This window comes from Pelmatolapia mariae, linkage group LG10_11, assembly GCF_036321145.2.
Source record: "Pelmatolapia mariae isolate MD_Pm_ZW linkage group LG10_11, Pm_UMD_F_2, whole genome shotgun sequence".
Taxonomy (NCBI): domain Eukaryota; kingdom Metazoa; phylum Chordata; class Actinopteri; order Cichliformes; family Cichlidae; genus Pelmatolapia; species Pelmatolapia mariae.
In genome coordinates this window covers 9,767,501-9,786,889 of record NC_086236.1, presented here as the reverse complement: position 1 = coordinate 9,786,889, position 19,389 = coordinate 9,767,501, and the positions used below count along the sequence as shown (strand labels likewise).

General features: G+C 40.2%; 1 protein-coding gene across 2 annotated transcripts in view; it reads left to right on the top strand.

Annotated features, from left to right (window-relative positions):
* ppm1e (protein phosphatase, Mg2+/Mn2+ dependent, 1E) overlaps positions 1 to 19,389 on the top strand; it is a 64,713-nt gene that overhangs the window by 30,088 nt on the left and 15,236 nt on the right. For both annotated transcript variants that reach the window (XM_063485330.1, XM_063485329.1), the window contains exon 3: positions 13,796 to 13,917. In XM_063485330.1, coding sequence (XP_063341400.1) covers positions 13,796 to 13,917 — 122 coding nt within the window. The remainder of the gene's footprint in view (positions 1 to 13,795; positions 13,918 to 19,389) is intronic.

Below are 19,389 nucleotides of genomic sequence, written 5' to 3'. Positions count from 1 at the left end.
GTAATGCTAATGCTATATAGAGCCATTTAAAAACTTCTCCACCAGCTGACGCAGAGGTCATCCAAATGTCTGCGGTGAATGACTATAGGTAATTAATGAATCCAGACCACCCTCTAAACCAATTACTGTGCAGGCAGCAGAGAAACTTTCTGCTTCCACAAGGACAAATACAGACAGCGCCTCGATTTATAATGTTTAGATTTTACTTATTAAGCTACTTATTGGCTATTAATGTTTAGTTTTTTTGACCTCTTAACTTTTTGTCTTTTTTTTAATGTTATTATTATTATTTCTTAAGGTTATTTTTCACGCTTTGGCAGCTTTATTCGAGGAATTTCTCAACTTTTGGAGTAACTTACAAAATCGTATCTTATCTGTCAGAGTCACAAAGAGAGTAGGAAAGGTTGGATGGATAGCCTCACCACAGGTTTCATTTTAAAACAGGAGGCTGCTGCACCTTGATTGTTTCCTGACTTGGTTTCTTTTAATTTGAACCAAAAAATTTCCATCATTTTAGTCAATACATGATCATTCCAACCATGAAAGCTCCTCTAAAACCAGTTCAAGCACCGATATTTCCTCAGCTCTGTCTACTCCAACTACAGAATGGAAAACTGTGGAAAGACTTCGTATCACCTGCAGTAGTATCCTGGAGGTGTGCATGCTCTCACCACACATTCTATTTTATATTTAAATGCCTGATTACATGAAGGAAATTGCATATATCCAACCTCATTGTATCCATCCTCTGCTTTGCAGCCACAGCACCAAATGTCCCTTAATTCACGGCTGAATGTAGTCCACAACAAAAGAACGATTTAATCTGTTTGTTAACGTCTGCTAAAAACTAAAGTGCCAGGTTGTTTTAGGGAATCATGCAGCAGTTTGATAAAAATGAAACTATAACATCTCTGACCCATTTTTAAAGAATTACGGGGGCAAGATGGCTTTTTAATAGGATTTGTCGATAATGCGGAAATGCACAAGCTTTATCCTTTAAAGAGAAACAAAAACAGTAATTACTGTTAAGTGTTTATTACCAAGTGATTATACAGTGCTTAACTTGTACATGCATGTTGGGTTATTATACTTTGGCAGCTTTATTTATATAGGTAAATTAGAAGAACAAAAGGGGTGATTTATTTATTTTTTATGGGGGGTTTTTTGGGCTTAATAATGCATATTAAGACTACGACATGGTGTTATTTTAACGCATGAAAAAATCCTGAATGGAAAAATATAAAACGCCAAGCTTTACCCTTGATTTAGCAGAAAAAGATGTAATGAAAGCGAATTATTTGATATTGGAGCATTCAGAAGCGGCATCAGTGGATTCCTGCTACTCGCCATCAAATGCCAGAAGGCCCCAGTAACTGACTAAAGCACCACATGGTGTGTGTGGACTGAGGAGACAAATTAATTCATCAAAGTCATTTGAAAGCCATCTTAAGGGAGAAGCAGTACTAAAATGCCACGATTTAAGGCTTCCTGGCACACTTTGTGTTATGTAATCCTATCAGGTCCTCTTGAGAATACTGTGTTCACATAACAGTAGTTGTTAGGGACGGGCTAATTCAACATTTCTTTTGGAAATGTAAGGCTGGGAATAGCCTGAGGATTTTCTCTCTGTTGCTAGAAAAGGCTCTGCCGTCTTCCAGGTTTAATATGAGGGATGCCTGCTACAAGGGACCGGCGGCCAAACCAGAACATATCGATGGAGCCCAGTGAGTTCCCGTGGATTTCCACTCTCACCTCCACTTGGCACAGAAAAGGTTCAATATTTAGAATAATGAAGTGGGAGCTTGTTCTGTGGGCTTGGCAGCAGGACGACTGACACCACCGACTGTCAGTCACTTGCTTCCGTGTTGCTATGGAAACAACCTTGTTGCTCCGCTGTGGGGCTAAGAAAAAGCTTGTAGAAAGCATTGGTAGAAGAAAAAAAAAAAGAAAGCGAAAAAACATGGCTGCATGCATGAGTCATCTGCTAACACATCCACCCAGAGCTCTCCAGTTTTATCACTGCGAGCAGCCTGTCAGAGCTCCCTGCACGACTGTAGCTAAACACAGCCGCAGCAGAGACCACATGAGAGAACAAAAGCAACCACAGACTGAGTTAAGGACCATGGGGGGAAGCCAGTAATCACCTTTGACTCAAGCATACCGCCATACCAGCTGCAAATCTTTACAGAGAGTCAGCGTTGCAATTTCTAATCACAGTCCAGCAACAGCAAGATGAAAGGGTTAGAGGGGAAATCCAATCAGCAACAGCCAAAGTCATTTTTAAAGGAAATACAACAAATAGTCTCCAGTATATTTGCCTTTATTACAAGGATTTTTTTCTTTTTTTTGTATCATCATGAATAGAGTCAATTTTGAATAGCCCGTATAGACTTATCTATCACAAACTAGACAAAGCTAGCCCCAATGTAAGCCGTGCTTTATCATCTGTTTTGCTCTAAATGAATTTAATTACTACTTATTAGTAATCTCTAACACAACTCTTCACAGCATGTCTTTTGTCCCGTCTCCCTTCCCTCACCCCCAACCAATCACAGCAGATGGCTGCCCCTACCTGAGCGTGGTTCTGCCTGGTTTCTTCCTGTTAAAAGGGAGTTTTTTCTTCTTCCCACTGTCACCATGTGCTTGGTCATGGAAAGTTGTTTGATTGTTGGTAGTGATGTAGCCTGTAAACCCATTGGGAAAGTGCTCACTGTGGTCATAAAACAAGTGAGATGTATCATTGTTTTACCCTAGACTTTTATACAGTCTGACATCTTTAGGAGTCGCCCCCTACTGGCCATTAGAAAGATTTGAAGATTAAGATACTTAATGCTAAATGCTAAATCAAGGGTAATCCACTGCTTAAAAGCAGCTCAAAAGAAAACGGACGGTATAGAGACCGATTGCGTCCAGAGGCGAAGCAGCGGTACTTGGAAAAAAATAGAGTGCATCGCAAATGTGGATCCATATGAAATACGGCAGTGGAGTAAAGACCCAGACGACTTACCGCCACTGTCCTACCCCGATATCTTCACGTATCTTGTTAACCCTAACCCTAACCCTCACGTTCGGATTTCGGAGTGCCCCATGTGTAACGTTGGTACCCAGTCTGGATTTGTTTGATCCATTTCATAGGCAGGCTTCCCTACAGTTGTGCGAAAGAATTAGCGAATCGTTACATAGCACATATGTCTGCACAGTCACTCAATTCTATGGTTGTTCGCAATTTCTATAACCTCCGAGAGCCCCAACGATAATATTATTAAGCTATAAAGAGTGATATGAACATATATAGAACTTACCGGAGTGAAAATGTCTGAAGCACACCAACAGATATCTGAAGCGAGTTGGATATCAGCTCGTCTCACGGCTGCTATCCAGGCTAGACGCCTTCGTTTTGTAAGGTCCGCCATATAAGCTCCCTCATGTTGCTTCCAGGTTGGGAAAGAATAAAAAGACAAACCCTTTTTAAGCTTATTCCAGTGCTGGTTGTGTGATCGAACATTGCTGCCGACCACACAGCAAGTATGAACCATGGCTGTTGTGTGTGCCTTCGCTCCTTTTTTGCTTGCGCTTTGTTTGGACCCAGAAAATGGCGCATCAGGCCAAAATCCTTTCCACGCCCACCCCCGTGACATCACGCTCCAAAGTCCTATAGGCCTGTAGCCATCTTTTATATACAGTCTAATATTTTACTGCCACTTAATGGGAGACAAAACCTTTTTTATTTGAAACATTTACAGTCAGTACAGTGATATTAAATCTTCCATCCAGATCTACCTCCCCATGCCCCACACACATTAGGACATTAACAAACTGGATGCTGATTATCTAAGGCCTTAGTGACACAATCTCCGGTTTCTAGGGGAAACCTCCGGTTGCTAGGGAGAAATGTGTATTCCACCAGCAGCTGGAGGAATAAAAGAAGGTACGCAACTGAGTTCAACTAGTGACTGCCAGCAAACACTCTGCAACTGGTTGGGGAATGCACATTTTTCCAAACGGTCTGTAGGCCTGAGTGAGCGAAGGCAATGTGCAGTTTGTGTGTGGTATTAGTTAACCCCACAAAGAGTGTTTCAACACAGCAACACTGAATCAGTAAAACTAGAAAAATATAACTCATGAAGTCTAAGGAGCTTGGAAAGAAAGCGTCTGGACTTCTTTAAGTTGCTTGAAGACTTGCTTAAAGAAGTCCAGACGCTTTTCTATCCAAGCTCCTTAGACTACGATCACCTGGATGACTGAGAACCTTCACAGACATATGACTCATGAAGAACCTTTGGCACTTTTGAGAGCTTCAGAATGCTTTCAGTACATTTATTAGGTTGATTCTGTTTGCTGGGCAGTCTCAGGCTTTTAGCCAGTGGATAAAATGACTGCTTCCAAATATTATTTCTTTTACCCTCGGCTTCCCAAACCTGCAGCTTTATTTACTTGGACAAATAAAATCAGTCCAGGATGTCCTTGCTCTTCTCTAAAGTAACCAAGTATCCACTGAAAATCACACACATATTAAAGCTGTAATAAAACTGCAGTTCTTCTTCCTCAAGAAACCAGTTTGTCCTTTACAAAGTCTCGAGGTCACCAGTAAAGAGGCGAGCTCAGTACCACAAACACCAGACAAGGCACTCTAATCCAAAGCAGCAGCCTTTTTTCTCAGTATTACTGTGCTCCAATCGTGTTGGATTATTTTATCTATGTATTTGTTCCTTTCACTTTTCGGAGATTCACACTGAAAAAACATAAGATAACATAAGAATAATGAGAAGGAAGAATATGTAAACTAGGGCAGAGCAGCGCCTGCAGATTGATTTTAAAGAAGCATTTTTTAGCCCGGCTGAACCGGCGCAGGTCGACTAACATGTAGTCAGTCGTGCCGCTGCAGTGTGATGGTGTGAACTGAGATTAAGCCCTGCTTTAATCCTCCTCCGCTCCACATGACCTCACTGTGATGCATGAGCCACAGGGAACTGTCATTGGTGCGTCACGTCTTCTCCTGTGTGACCTGCAGCCAATCAGAGCTCCTCAGCTCAGCATCCACCCCCAACAGGCAGCCGAGAGTGAGGGAGGAGAGAGGGGAGTAGAGGGGAGAGAGAGGGAGGGGAAAATATGGGTTTCTATGAATGGAAACATGGAGGAGAGGATGCTGGTGATGGAGAAGCCCAAATAGGGACAGTCCCATACTGTCTAATTTCCTGGTGTCCACCCTCTTCTCTGTCTGTCTTTATTTTAATTATGCATCTAGTAATTTTTAGGTAAACAGTGGAAAGCGATCAAGAAGAGTTACTAAAGTAAAAGCACATCTCTCTGCTTTACTGCATTAACAGTGTTTTCAGCCAGGTTCTGACACCTTGAGTAATAATCAACCATCCATCAATTAGCTTTTCCTGCTTTATCCTGCAGACAGTTGCCTACCCTCAGCTGACACTGAGCAAGAGGCGTCATTCATCCCGGACAGACAACCATGCACATCCACACCTACGGCTAATTTGGATTCACCACACTGTGTGAGAAAACCCACACAGTGTGCAGTCCCTTTGAATATTAATTACTTCAAAGAGCTTGGAAGAATAAATCAAAAACAGAAAGGAAAACAATCCTAACCTTGTTTTTTTTTTCTTTATGTCCATTAAAATCTCCTTAAAAACCTTAAAGAGATAATTTTTTGTTTAAACCAGTAATGGAGTATGCTGTATGTTTACGCAGCTTTGAAAGCAAAAAGCAGAACAGAGGAGCTGTTATAACACAGACCTGGGCACAGTTTGTGGAAATACTGGATCAATTTGCTGGTTCTGCCCTGGAGGGAGACAAAAAACATATTCTTATCACTAAATGCCTGTGTGATCATGAAAATACCTTGGAAGTGATTCAGTACCAGATAAGAGCCCCCCCTCCCCACCTCATGTTTTCAACAAACACATTATTATGTCTCTAATGGGAGCTGACTGTGTAAAAGAAAGAGGGGAAGGCGGTTCTTTTTTATGTTTGGTGGAGAGCAGCCAAGAGAAAGCAACATGGGGGTCAACAGAGTCAAAGAATAACAGCTAAAAAGGCATTTATTCATAGCAAAAGGATAAAATGATATTAACAAAATTCAACATATCCATGCAAGGCAAAAAAAAAAAAAAAAACGAATAAAATTATGCAGAGTAAAAAGTGATAAAAGCAAAAGACTGAGTTAGTGGCTAATCAGGTGAGGGCTCAGGTAGGGTGTAAAACTGAATGAAATAAGCCGTGCAATAAAACCACTGCAAATTAAAAGCATGCAACATAAAACAGAGAGCAAAATTAACTGCTAAAAGCTACACACTAAACAAACCACAGCAAGTATAAAAACAATAAAAATATTTGTACTGGATTCATTGGATCCATTCCTCTAACAGTAACCCACACTTCTAAAAGTCGCTGAAAAGATAGCATTTGCATACGCCGCAAACCACATTGAGATTTGGTTGAAAGGGCGGTTCTTTTTTCCCCTTTTCAGGCAAATTTAGTGGAAAAGGACAAATCTGCAAAGATGGCTTTTAACCTTCCAGGTTTCAAAGTTAATGAGATGTCTGACTGACTTAGTTGAACGTGCTATGATCATCGTTTTCATGGTTGTATCTCTGTGGTCCAAAAAAAAAGATGCCGATCTTAGGCTAAATTGAGACAAAATCCGATGTCAGTGACTATTTCTGGGCTAAATAAATGCAGTGACAGGCAGATTTAACCCAGAAAACGTTCGGTGCTTGGTGGGACATTTACTAAAGTGAAACAACCCACCGCTACTGCAGAAAGTTAGATGTGACGGTGATATTTTGGGAGCACTTTAGAAACATTTCTAACTCAAAGACCTCCTTTTCAAGGATATTTTTTGACCTGATGTTGGCAGCAGGCTTAGATGACTAAATTCACGTTACGGCTTTGCAGACAGACAGTGTTGTTCTTTCCTGTGATCTGCGCTTTAAGAATGAGAACTAGATATTTCACCAATACAGCGGCTACACTTTCAAGGAGAAGTTTACCCATGAGGTTACAGTGGATGCTGCTTTATGGGAGCAGGCGTCTACTACTCCTTTCGTCATGTTTCTAGACCTTGACCCAGTTTGAGAGCAGCATCAAGGACCTAATGTAAGACAGGTTTCTACAGGAGGACATGTAATATAAAACTTTTTTCTTTGTCTGGCAGATAAAGAAATATGATGCTGAATGAAAACCAAAACGATTTAAAACACAGTAAAGAGTTTCAAGCTACTTTGCCTTTTTATTCCTCCTCAGTGGTGTGAGTCGTCGACAGAAGCATGAGGTTTTTGGGTTATCTGTCCATTCCTCCACTCTGAACTCATGGACATGATATTTCCAGGATCTCTCGAGAAAATTTCTTCAAACTTTCCAAAACATTCACCTTGATTTGGGGATGAACTGATTTGGTTTGTGGAAGTCAAAAGTTAAAGGCTTGTTAGCTTTCTGATGGTTCGTCTGTGCACCTGTGTTTTACCCTATGTCACCTGGAATATGCTTCAGCCTCCTACCACCTACCTCTTTTGACCTTTGACCTCAAAAAATGAAAGGAACACCTTTTTTACAGCATCTGGTCAGTTAAACTTCTGTGATATTTATCTGTCCACTTAAACTGTTGTGAATCCATTTCAGCTGCTTTGGTGCAACCCAAAGTGACAATGTTTTCTCAGGTGGTGGCCACACATCGTTGCTCTCTTTGCTTTGTGCTGGTTCCCTTGTCAGTGTTAGTAGCATGAGATGATGCCTGTAAGCCATTCAGGTTGAACAGGTTGCCCAGCTTCTCCAGGGTGGTGCGAGAGGGTTTGCAATGTCTCCCAGCACAGTCTCAAGTGAGTGGAGGAGATATCAAGAGACATGAGGAGAGCTGGACAGCTAGAAGGGATTCAACCCAGCAGCAGTATGAGATATTTTGTGCAAGGAGTAACACGTGGAGTGCTGACAGAGCTCTGCCAAATGACCTCCAGTGGATACTCCTGTGCATGTTTCTGACCAAACTGTCAGGATCAGACTTCCTCAGGGTGGAGCTGGCCTGGCGTTCGCTACAGAACTGGTAGGTTGCACCGGTGGCAGCCCCATCTTTTCACAGAGGACAGCAGAGTGACACTGAGCACATGTGACCAATATAAATGAGTTTTGTTTTTTTAAGTGTATATACCAGGTGTTTATGCTGTAATCAATCAAAGAGTTGTTGTTTTTTCCTCCTTCCAGTCTCTCAAATATTGAAGTGAGATATAGTGATTGGAAAGGCCATAGCATGTGATTCCATTTGAGTCACTCTGATGATAAATTATCAGGGAAATACAACCTGTAATTTTTACACAAATTACAGGTTGAATGAACCTGTTAAACTATAAAGTAAACAGGACTGTGATCCTAAAGCTGCTGCAAGATATCACCAATTCTGGACTGTCATGTTAGTACAGTAAAACACGAATAAAGTTTCTCTTTTGTTGAAAAGTTCCTGAGGTTCATGAGAGTTCAAGTCTGTCGTGAAGCTGCAGGAATACGTCATACTCTATCTGGATATATTCAGCTCAGTGTCAGGATGGAAATGAGTAATTGCCTTTTCAACATATTTAACTATTTCTGTAAAGATGATCGTCAGTGAAGTTATTTGTAGTTTTTGTGGTTGCCATGGCATGGCTCTTTCTCTAACACTGTAAAGTATTGAGAGAGGAGGAAGAAAGGAGAGGCAACAGCAGGTTGTAACTGCAAATGTAAAAAGCAAATTAGAGCTTCTTGTTGGCAACATGAAATGTAAATTAAGACTTTATGTGCAGGTGCAACTGTTTTCATCTAATCTATAAATAAACTGCTCCAACGTGATGGATGACAAATAATAATCAAGGGAATATCTCATCATAAAAAAGTGGCTGCAGAGAAATTGAAAAAAACTGCAGTTGCTACTGTGGCCACTTGAGGAGTGTTAGTCTCCAAAACTACGTCTGCAGCTTCATACAAAAAAGTAGATATTTTGCCCCTTTATAACAAAAAACTCACCCACTGGGATTTTATTATGTTTTAAATTAGCTAACAAATAAATGGCTTGCTGTGTGATAAATTGCACTAAATGCCTTTGCAACAAGACAAATTCTACTCTTTTATTAATGCGTTGTTTCACACCAATCCAACTCAGCAGTTTTAAGTATCTACACCCCATACCCGCACAGTCAGTGAATGCATCAGCTGATACCTTAGCATTTTTATTCATTTATAGCCACTATTACAAAAACACCACAGCGATGGCCAGAATACTAAAAAATGGCTCCATGAACCACTGGGAGACGTGCTTTTTTTTAAACTATGAGTCATGCAAAGCTACTCTAGAAGCTCTCATTTGAGTCCATGAATTAAAATACTTTAAATAAAGCTACGTCTACTTAAAATCAAATGTGTTTAGGACCCACCCATCCACCCTGACCTCCTCTGGTTTTGAATTTGCATTGTCATAATTAATCCCGCAAGAAAGCTTTGTTACTTTAAAGGACACCATGTTGCCATGGGTACGAGTAAAATGGCTCATGCTGTTGATGTGCTTGGGAGGTCAGTCTTGCGATGAGACCACGCTTTGTTAGAGTCGTCTAATGGTATTTGCTAGTAAAAACACACATCTTTTCAGTCGTACATGGAAATTAACTCACTTAGCTGTCTCTGTTAGCAAGAGTACAGATGAATTAATTAAAAATGTTGAGGTTGGCTGCCGCTGGCTTTGAGTTTTCATTGATTAAACCCATGCTATTTGACATACGAGCCACAGAGGCCCCTTTCACACTCACTGTATTTAATTTTAGAATATGTCCCTGCGTTGTACTCAGCCAACCCAGCTCATTTATTAGGGGGAAATTAAATGCAGTGCACTGAGTACTGTACTGAAAGTGTCCAACAGAGATTATCTGTATTCAGTTGCCCTAGTGCTACATTTTAAATTAATATGGAACATTATGCAGTATATCTGTTGAAGTTAAAATATGATGGATATATTGTGCTCCAAAGAAACAGAGTTCAAAATGACACATTGCACAAGCAGGATGTGGTCGAAATCAGCCTTTGGGAGTGATTATATATGTAAGGCTGATATAGTTAAAGCTAAGAGTCTACACAGTAGACATTTTATAAACAAAAACATATTTTCAGCTTAAATAAATCAAAGGTTATTAAAAAGAAACATAGTACTGGTAATTTTTCTCTAGTGAAAGGTCAAAATGCTTTTTTGGACACCATCATTTTTTAGATGTAGGAACAACCCAGCTGTAAAATGCTGATCGAGGTCTAGACTAAAATCTACTGACATCTGGTACAGATGATGTTGTTGTTGTTCTGCAACTGCTTTTGGAGATCCCAGTGATGCTGAAATATTTTTGTTTTGAACAAAGTACCTGACCATAAGTGCTTTTAGATTTAAATCTAAGCACTAAAACAGACACAAAACCTATTGTGTTTAGCACTAATTAGAATTAGTCCATTTTCTACATGCTGAACTAAATAGTAAACAATGTCCAGCCACAGCAAGTTATCATTGTGGTAGCGATGTGCAACAGATTTTTTTTACCCACTAGTCTGGGGTTTGCCTAACATCTAAAAACAAAACTTTGAGTTAAGTGTTCTCCACATCAAGACATTTTTTAAATTATCTATCTGAAAGGACCATGGATTAACTGGTGGACAGTGCCCTCGCTCTTATTTTGAAGGTTCAAGTCATAGTTAACCAACCAGCCCTGGACTTTTTGTTTTTGTTTCACTTCTGTCAGACAAAGCCAGTCACTTCAGATGCCTCCCAAAGAGTCTTTGGTCCTGGGGTTGGTCAGCTCCAGTGCTGACCTGTTATGCTCTTGAGTTCACTGCAAGTTGAATGGCCACTCCATCCAGAAATTTGCTGAGATAACTAAACATTTATGTGTCCGAGCAATTTATTAATCATATTATTTAATCTTTAATTTATTTAATCTTTAGTTTATCTCCATTTCCATTCACCCACACATATGCACAGCATCCCCCCAAAAATGATTCAACTCTTTGGGAAACAGTGTCGTTAGTGTTTTTTAAACCTACTTTGATTCAATATTTTCACTTTTCAGTGATCTTTGTCAGTTTTTAGTTGCAGCAGAGTTTGGCTGAGGTACCAAAACTACTTGGTCAACTTTAGCAAAAGATAAGGTTTCAGGTTAATATAATCCAGTGTCCTCAATCATAGGTATAGAGACCAGTCAGCAACTCACTCGCACCTCTGGTTGCTAGGGAGAAATGTGTACTCCCCAACCAGTTGGTGAGTGGTTTGCTGCACCAAAACCTCCTTGTGATTGTTTTGGTCATGGAAGACACTAACTTACTGCTTTTTGAAACATGTTTGGTTGCATTGGTAAGGCACAACGTTTACGTTGACGAGAAAGTCTCACTACATCTTTTTGCAGACGAGGCACTGACATCCATTCAAACCACAGGCGACCATGCCGACCTGCTAGCAACCAAAGCAATCGCAAGGAGGTTTTCAGTGCAACACCTTATACTTATTTGTGATAGATTTGCTCCAGCAACCCGTCTGTCCTGGGATACACATTTTCCAATAGAGACTGGAGGTTACCGACTGGTCTCTAGGCACAGAAAGCATTGAAGGGAAACTTCTCAAAAGTACCACTTTGCTTATTACAGCCTTACATAGCTGGTAGTCTGGGTGTGCCGTGTATATTCTATTGATGTAAGCATAGGGTGTTAGAATATGTTTAGCATATAGCATGACAAATTTTTTGGACACATATATACTTCAGTTTGTAAGTTTCTCTTTCAGCACAGTAACCTCTGAACACTCGCTGCCTCCCATCTGTTGTCCCACTTAATGAATCACCCCCAGAGGAGTGCACAGCCTCAGGTGCTGTTTCCTGGTTTGAACCTTTGTTCGATCATGCCCTGCTTTCTTTAAAACCAACATTACTGCTTCATTAACAAATCATGTAACCAAAATCAGAGCTCCTCAACACACCTGCTGGAAGTTTTAAATTGTGTGAATGCTTGAAGGATTTTCAGGTGTGACCGGCAGCTGACCAGATCAGATTATTGTATCAGTCCAGTTCAGGAGAGTCATTTTTCACTGCTTGTGGCTCCTTAATTAAAAAGCCATTGAGCTAACATCACTTCAGTTCAGATTTATTTTCAAGTTAATTTGAGTGCTATGGAGACCATCCAGACATTAGGTTACTATGGTTACCTGCATCTGGATGTGGCCTAGTTATCGTGGTGACTCATGTACAGCAAGCCTTCAGTCCTTCAAACGACCCTCCTCTGCTTCCTCCCACTCCTCCTCCTCCTCCCCAGCTCTCGTTAACCTTAAGAAAAAGGCACACCTCCTCCAGCGTGCGCAGATGTGGCCAGATGTTGTGATATTCTGCTGCACTAAGCAGAACTTTGTGTTATAAAATTTTAAAATCCTTCAAGGCAAATACGCACGTGGGCTTTCCACAGATGACATGCATGATATCAGAATTCAGGGAGTGCCCAAATTGAATCATGCTGCAGCCACACACACACACCCACACACACACACAAACCAAGATGAAGTGATTTCTCATTTGTGATTTGCTTTTTGTAATTTTTTAGCTCTAAAAACATGTAATTTAAATTCCATGGCTTTGTTTAACTGTGATTATTTAGAAATGGTCTCTGTATTTAATATTTGATTTATATTTTATACCTATATTTTAAATATTAATGTTAATTTCAAACAGAATTACAAAGTGTAAAGTTAAAGGTGTTTTGTTTATTGTGAAATATCTCATACAGCAGTGTCCATTAGGGGGCAGTACCCCACACTTTGAGAATCACTCCTGTAGTAAATTCTGTTTAGGTTTTTCATGTGATGTCATATTTCTCAAGAGTGGTCCACCATGTTGGACGTGATACAACCTCTGGTTTCTACTGAAAAAAATATGTATTCCCTGACCCGTTGGCAAGTGTTTGCTGTGAAATTGGTGATTAGCCTTGTGTTTGTTAAATGGGCCCCGACTGATTTTATGTGTTTGAGCTCTTATTCATTGACCCTACAGCATCATGTGCCTAGAAGATAATCCATGACTGAAAAACCCGAATAGTGGAGGTGAGGCCTAGCACATAGCTAGCAGTTACACCACATATGTCAATCAAGAAAGCCATATCCAAGATTAAGCCTCACCGGTATGCAAATGGATGTGTGGATGAAAATGGATGAAAAATAAATTGCCTACCTTTACAATTAATATAAAGGAAGAAACTGTGCATAGAGACCCAACCCTTTTTTGTACCAGGCTGCAACCACGTTCATTAACATGGGAGTCTATCGGGACTGACTCGTTTTTGGAACCAGCCTCAAGTGGTGACTAGAGGAACTGCAATTTTAGATCATCTTTCAGCCTGCCAGAGTGGGGGTTTACCTTGTTAAGTGAATGGCATGACTTATTATAAAAATTTAACTTTTAATAATTTTACTGCTATGCAAAAATGTGATTGCTCTGAAGCAGAAAAATTACCACAGATGTATATTTCTGAGATCTGTGTGCTGTCATTTCTTATTACTTATAATCAGATATGCAGTATCTGTGCTGATGCCCACACCTGTGACGAGCCAAAACCAGCCAATAATACCTGCCAAAACTTGTTTGTGTTAAGGCTCCAAGAAAGCATCAGTAATGCTGTTTGTTCCGGCATGTTAGTATTGTGGATCCTTGAATATATTTCCTAATAAACCTAGATCATGCTGTCAGTCGATGATGTGAGATGATTTTTCTTTCTGACCCATTCTTAACTGTGTCGTCTCTCCTCACCGCAGTAACTGCCCGTGCTCCCTGGCTGCCGCCTTGGCCAGAGCCACAGCAGACAGCCTCCTGCAGACTGACCTCTCTATTCACCACCTGAATAAGACTGTAGAAGATGGAGCTGACCCATTACCACGTGAGTCCCCAGGGAGCCCACGAGACCGCTCTCTCGCACAAATTAGGTCTCTCTCTCACTTCATCCCACACACATGCACATAGGCATATAACCACCAGGGCTTTGTCCCAGTTCTCCCCCACAAAGCTGCACGGAGAGGTGTTTGACCGCTAGAGGGCACAAAGTAGACTCCGAAGCACACCCAAAGCTGTCAGCCAGGATGTGCTAAATCCAACAATGGCCAGCATATTTACATCAAAATGATTTTCAAGCTACATGAAAGCTGTATACTGGAGAAAACACAGCATGCAAAGATATACAAATTACTTTCAACAGTCAACATCTGCTCAAACTGCAATTAGGCTGTCAGTTTGTCAGCTGTCATGTTTTGCAGAGGACGAGATGTGTATTAGTCAAAAATAGTCCCAAAGAACTGCTGTTTAACATGTACATTGCCAGCTGTTTTCGAAGGCAACTGTGTTTTTTTTTTTTTTTTTGGGGGGGGGGTTAAAATAAGCTGAAATGATGTATTTATGACTTGTTTTTTAACTTAATGACTCCTTTGGGAACTAAAGTAAAGGAACCCGTTCAGTATTGACAGTCTAAAGTGTTGCTCTGTTAGCCCTTTTGATCGATTTGTGAAAAATCAATGAGGAAAACAGTTTAATTTCAAAGGGAGTCCTTGAACTGTAGCTTGCTCTCTTAGTCCTGGTGGTGTGGTTGTTGGTGCCAGACTGGTCTGAGTATTTCAGAAACTGCTGATCTACTGCACAGCCATCTCTAGGATTTACAGAGAACACTCGGAAAAAAGGAAATATCCATTGAGCATCAGTTCTGGAAGGGAATAGTAACTTAAATAACCACTTGTTACAACCGAAATGCAGAAGAGCAACTCTGAATGTTGAAGCAGATGGACTACAGCAACAGCACTAGTTAGTCAGCTAAGAACAGGAAACTGAGGCTACAGTTCACCAGGCTCACTAAAATTGCTGTCTTGTCTTGAGTCTTGGTTTCTGCTATATTTGGATTGTAGGGTCAGAATTTGGCATAAACAACATGAAAGCATGGCTCCATCCTGCTTTGTATCAATATTTCAGGCAGGCGGTGGTGTAATTGTGTGGGGGATATTTTCTTGGCACACTTTGGGCTTCTTACTACCAACTGGGCATCATTTAAACACCACAGCCTGCCTACTGTTGATGAGCATGTCCATCCCTTTATGACCACAGTCCACCCATCGTCTGATGACTGCTTCCAGCAAGAAAACACACCATGTAAAAAAGCTTAAATCATCTCAAACTCGTTTCTGAGTTCACTGTACTCAAATGGACTGGTGGTTCAACGGGAAAAACAAATCTGCATCAACTGTGTGATGCTATCACGTCCATATGAGCAAAATCAAAATGTTTCCAGCATCTTGTTGACTCTGTTGCATAAAGAAATAAAGCATCAAACAATGTACAAGCGGTGCGTACCTAATAAACTGGCCGTTGAGCGTATGTTGTAATGTAACTTATTGTGGTTTTTAATCATTTGTGCAAAAAGGAGATGAAAAACCCCACAAAATTTTCAAACATAATTACTTATATTTAGACAAAAAGATACTCTGCTACTCAGAGTCTGAGCGACTCTGTGTGTATAAGTTATATATAGCTATAAAATATAGCTTTTTCCATCTTCCATTGTGGAAATTGTCTCTATGATTACAACTTATTTAAAATGTTAACAGGCATCTCAGTTTAATATTTAAATATTAAACTGAGATGCCTAATTATGGAATTATTAGAACCAAATTCCAATAAAATCTAATATGATAATGTTAAAAAAACCATAGAGGTATTAACTGACAGCCATTATGCATGCCACAACAATGGACCTATTTCTGCAAAATACTTAGAGTTGTAGGAGAAGTAATTCAGAGAGGTTCATGGTAGGAAACATTAAGAATATTGCAACGGCATGTGCAAATATCAGTTAATTTAAAATGATTTATTCTTTGAAAACATGTTTTTAACCATTTTTGATTTGTCGTGCAGCCAATCATTTGCTAACAGTCACAAAAATTTAGTATTGCTAACATATGTCAGAGATGTTGTTTTTTCTTACAGTGAATAAGAAATTATAACTTTACGTTTCAAATTCAAATTCAAAAACACTTTATTTATTCTCAACAGAGCAATTAAAAAGGAGCAGAGAACGTCAGCTGAGACATAGAACATTGAAAAAAGATAAACATAAAAAATGAAATAAATAAATAGAAAAAGTACAAAAATATAAATGCAATCCAATTACCAAAAACACTCATTATTTACTAAAACCATAAAAGCATAAAGACTGGGTTTGTTTCCATTACATTACACCAGTTTCTCTTTAGTTCTCCTGCTTTAAGCAGGCGAAGAGCATACAGTGAATCCAGCATCAGGAGCTGTAGAAAGGTTGTAAATGTTCTGCTCTTGCTGGAGTTGTAGTGAGGCTCAGAGTGCACCACCACCACCACCATCTCTCTGCTTGTGCTTCTTGTGTTGTGTAACAGCCGATCACATCCTGTTTGATGCCGCTTCATTGCACGCCACAATTCTCTTTTTTTCCCCCTCCAACTATTCGCAAGGTGTTATGAATAGACCTTTACAACATCTCCATTTGGAGCAAGACAGACGGGAGGAGAGCGTGAAACATTCGGCTCACAAAGTGCAGTTTATTACCAGGACATTGGGTTTGATGTGCACATACTTTTAAAAAGGAGGATGAGTGGGGGGAATGGGATGCAGCACCAGCTGGCTCTCCATCTCGCTGATGCCATATTTTTCAAGCAGAGTGACAGCGAGAAGAGAGAGAAAAATCAGGATAGACTATAATACCGGCAGCTAGCATTAGTAGGTCACGCTCACATACTCGCACAGACTTGGTTATTACAGCGAGCGCCTATTCTGCTTACAGGCTCGCCTCTGTTCCACTAACTTGTGTACCTGAGTGAAATCTGCCAATGACTTTGCCTTTCTGACAAAGTAAAACAGGCCCCTGGAGTGCCTCTGTTCACAAGGGTGTAATTTCCTCCGGGGGATGAGGAGTTTTCAAATGTCATTGTTGGGTTTTTTTGACACAGCAGAAAAATTTAGACAAGAACCTTTTAGTTTAATTCACCCTGTAAAATCTCTCTGAGAGGAAGATGTGCAGGGACTACCCAGGGATAAAGTACTTTAATTTCACCCATGTTTCTTTAATTTTTGTGGGGGTAAGAAGAAAATAAATTGTCCTAAAACAATGTCTTGTTTGGAATAAAAATGCAATACGAGCAATGCACATTAATGCGTTTGCTCTGCTACGGTTCTCTCGCAAAGCAGTTCTTGGTAAATGTTACTGACGATTTGTCTTCTGCCATCAGGAGAAATATTAAACCTTGTCCAGAAAACTGTGCTGTAAGGATGAAAATGGCAACGGTGCAACCAAAAAATTAGAACTGTGATCCACATGAAGCAATAAAAAGGTTTATTTATTCAAATACTTACTCATTAAAGAAAATCCTCTTGTTGTAAGCTGAATGTAGACCAACCTCATGAAGGTTCGAAACTCGACTCATTAACTTTCTTTTCTTGTCTCCATCTGGCCACAACGAGCAAAACCTGCCAGAGGAAAATATAGGCAAAGTGGAACAAAGAAGTAGCAAGATAACAATGTTAACACATAATTATTTTCAGCTTTTAAATCCCCCCCTATCAAATATTGAGAAGTGAACTTAACTACTGAGGTTTTGTTGAAGACCGAGTCGGTAAATTAAAATAAATTGATATGGTGACAGACACAGACGTCACACCCCTGCAATGGCTTATCCTGATCAGTTACCAGAAAATGTATTTATGCTCATTTATGTAATCACTTAATGCACTGCTCAAATGAATTAAGGGACCACTTGATCATCATAGTATAACACACAAACGTCTGGGATATTAATCTCTCCAGTCGAGAAGGAGAAACCACTGCGAGTCCATTTCAGCTTTGATGCAAATGAAATTGACGACAGGTGCACTGAAAGGCAACAACAACATAAGCTCCAAAAAGGGAGTGTTTTTGCAGGTGGTGGCCACAGATCATTGCTCTCTACTTCTCCTCTGTGGCTCTTTTCTTTCTACAGTTTTGCTTTTTGCCAGTGTCCTGATCACTGCTGTTACCACGAGATGGTATCTGTTGCACAGGGAGTCCAGCTTCTCCACGATCAAAAGGTTTCCTGTGTGAAGAGTGTGGAGGAGATATAAGGAGATGGGCTGTAGGAGAGCAAGACAAGGGCTCAAAAGGGCCGAGATCTCCTCCTTTATGTGTGAAAGAACAGGAGGAAAACTGCCAAAGTCCTGTAAATTATGACCTCGGCCAGAATATTCACGTGCATGAGGTCCCAACGTCCTGGAGTGGGGCCTGTGCTCATAGATGAGAAAAATGCACTTCTACTGGCTTTCACCAGGAAACAGAGCTGGCAGGTCTATACTGAGCTCATTAGACAGATGCTGTCTAAAATCCTGGAGAAGCTGGTCTACCTGGGCAACCAGAATGGGCTGCAGGTCCCGTCCCCTGTTGCCAGCAGTGACAAAGACACCAGCAAAAAGCAAAACTAGAAAAATCAGTCAGGAAGGAGAAGGAGAGAGCGATGCCCTGAAGCACCACCTGCAAAACCATCCCCTGTTTAGGGCTTGTCTTGTTGTTTCTTCTCAAATGCACCTTTAATCACTTCGATTTCCACCAAAGTAGCTGACATGGATTCAGAATGGTTTCTGCTTCCTAACTGGACAGATTGATAACCCTGAAGTTGTATTATATTGTGACAATAAGTGCTCCCTTCATTATTTTTTGAACAGCAAAAACACCAAGTGTTTCCTAATTTCTCAAACATGAATCTTTGCAGTTTATATATAAATGTAAACTGAATGTCTTTGAGTTTTAGACTGATGATTAGACATCTAAAAATGTTGCCTTGGACTCTGGGAAACTACACTGAAGATTTTCTGTGTTTTCCTGACATTTCATTGAGGAACAGCTAATTGACATAAAAAATAAATGTACTTTGTACCTCAAACAGTTATTGCAAGCCTACATTAAACCTTTCCTTAAATGAAATAAATAACTATCATATAAATTTAAATGGTCACAAAAATGATCACTGATTTACAGATGTGCCATTTCAGGGTAACCGAAATATTGTTTTACTTTCGCTATGGTAAGAAAACTGGATTAAACTGTAAGAGTGATTCATGCACATTTTTTTTTATCTTTCCAGTACTCTGTATCACTATTAGAAGCTATTGTTACTGCAGACTGAGCGATCACCTCTCAGACAGCTTTCAGAGGCACCTAGAGACGCACTGTTTGATGTTCAAAAGATACATCTCTGATAGAGTATACTTTCAAAAGTGCAAGCTCTATAAACTGAGCTGCAAACCAACAGTGGAAGCAATGAAGCTAAAATAGAACAGCCTGGCTCATCGTGTGTGTGTGTTTGTGTGTGTC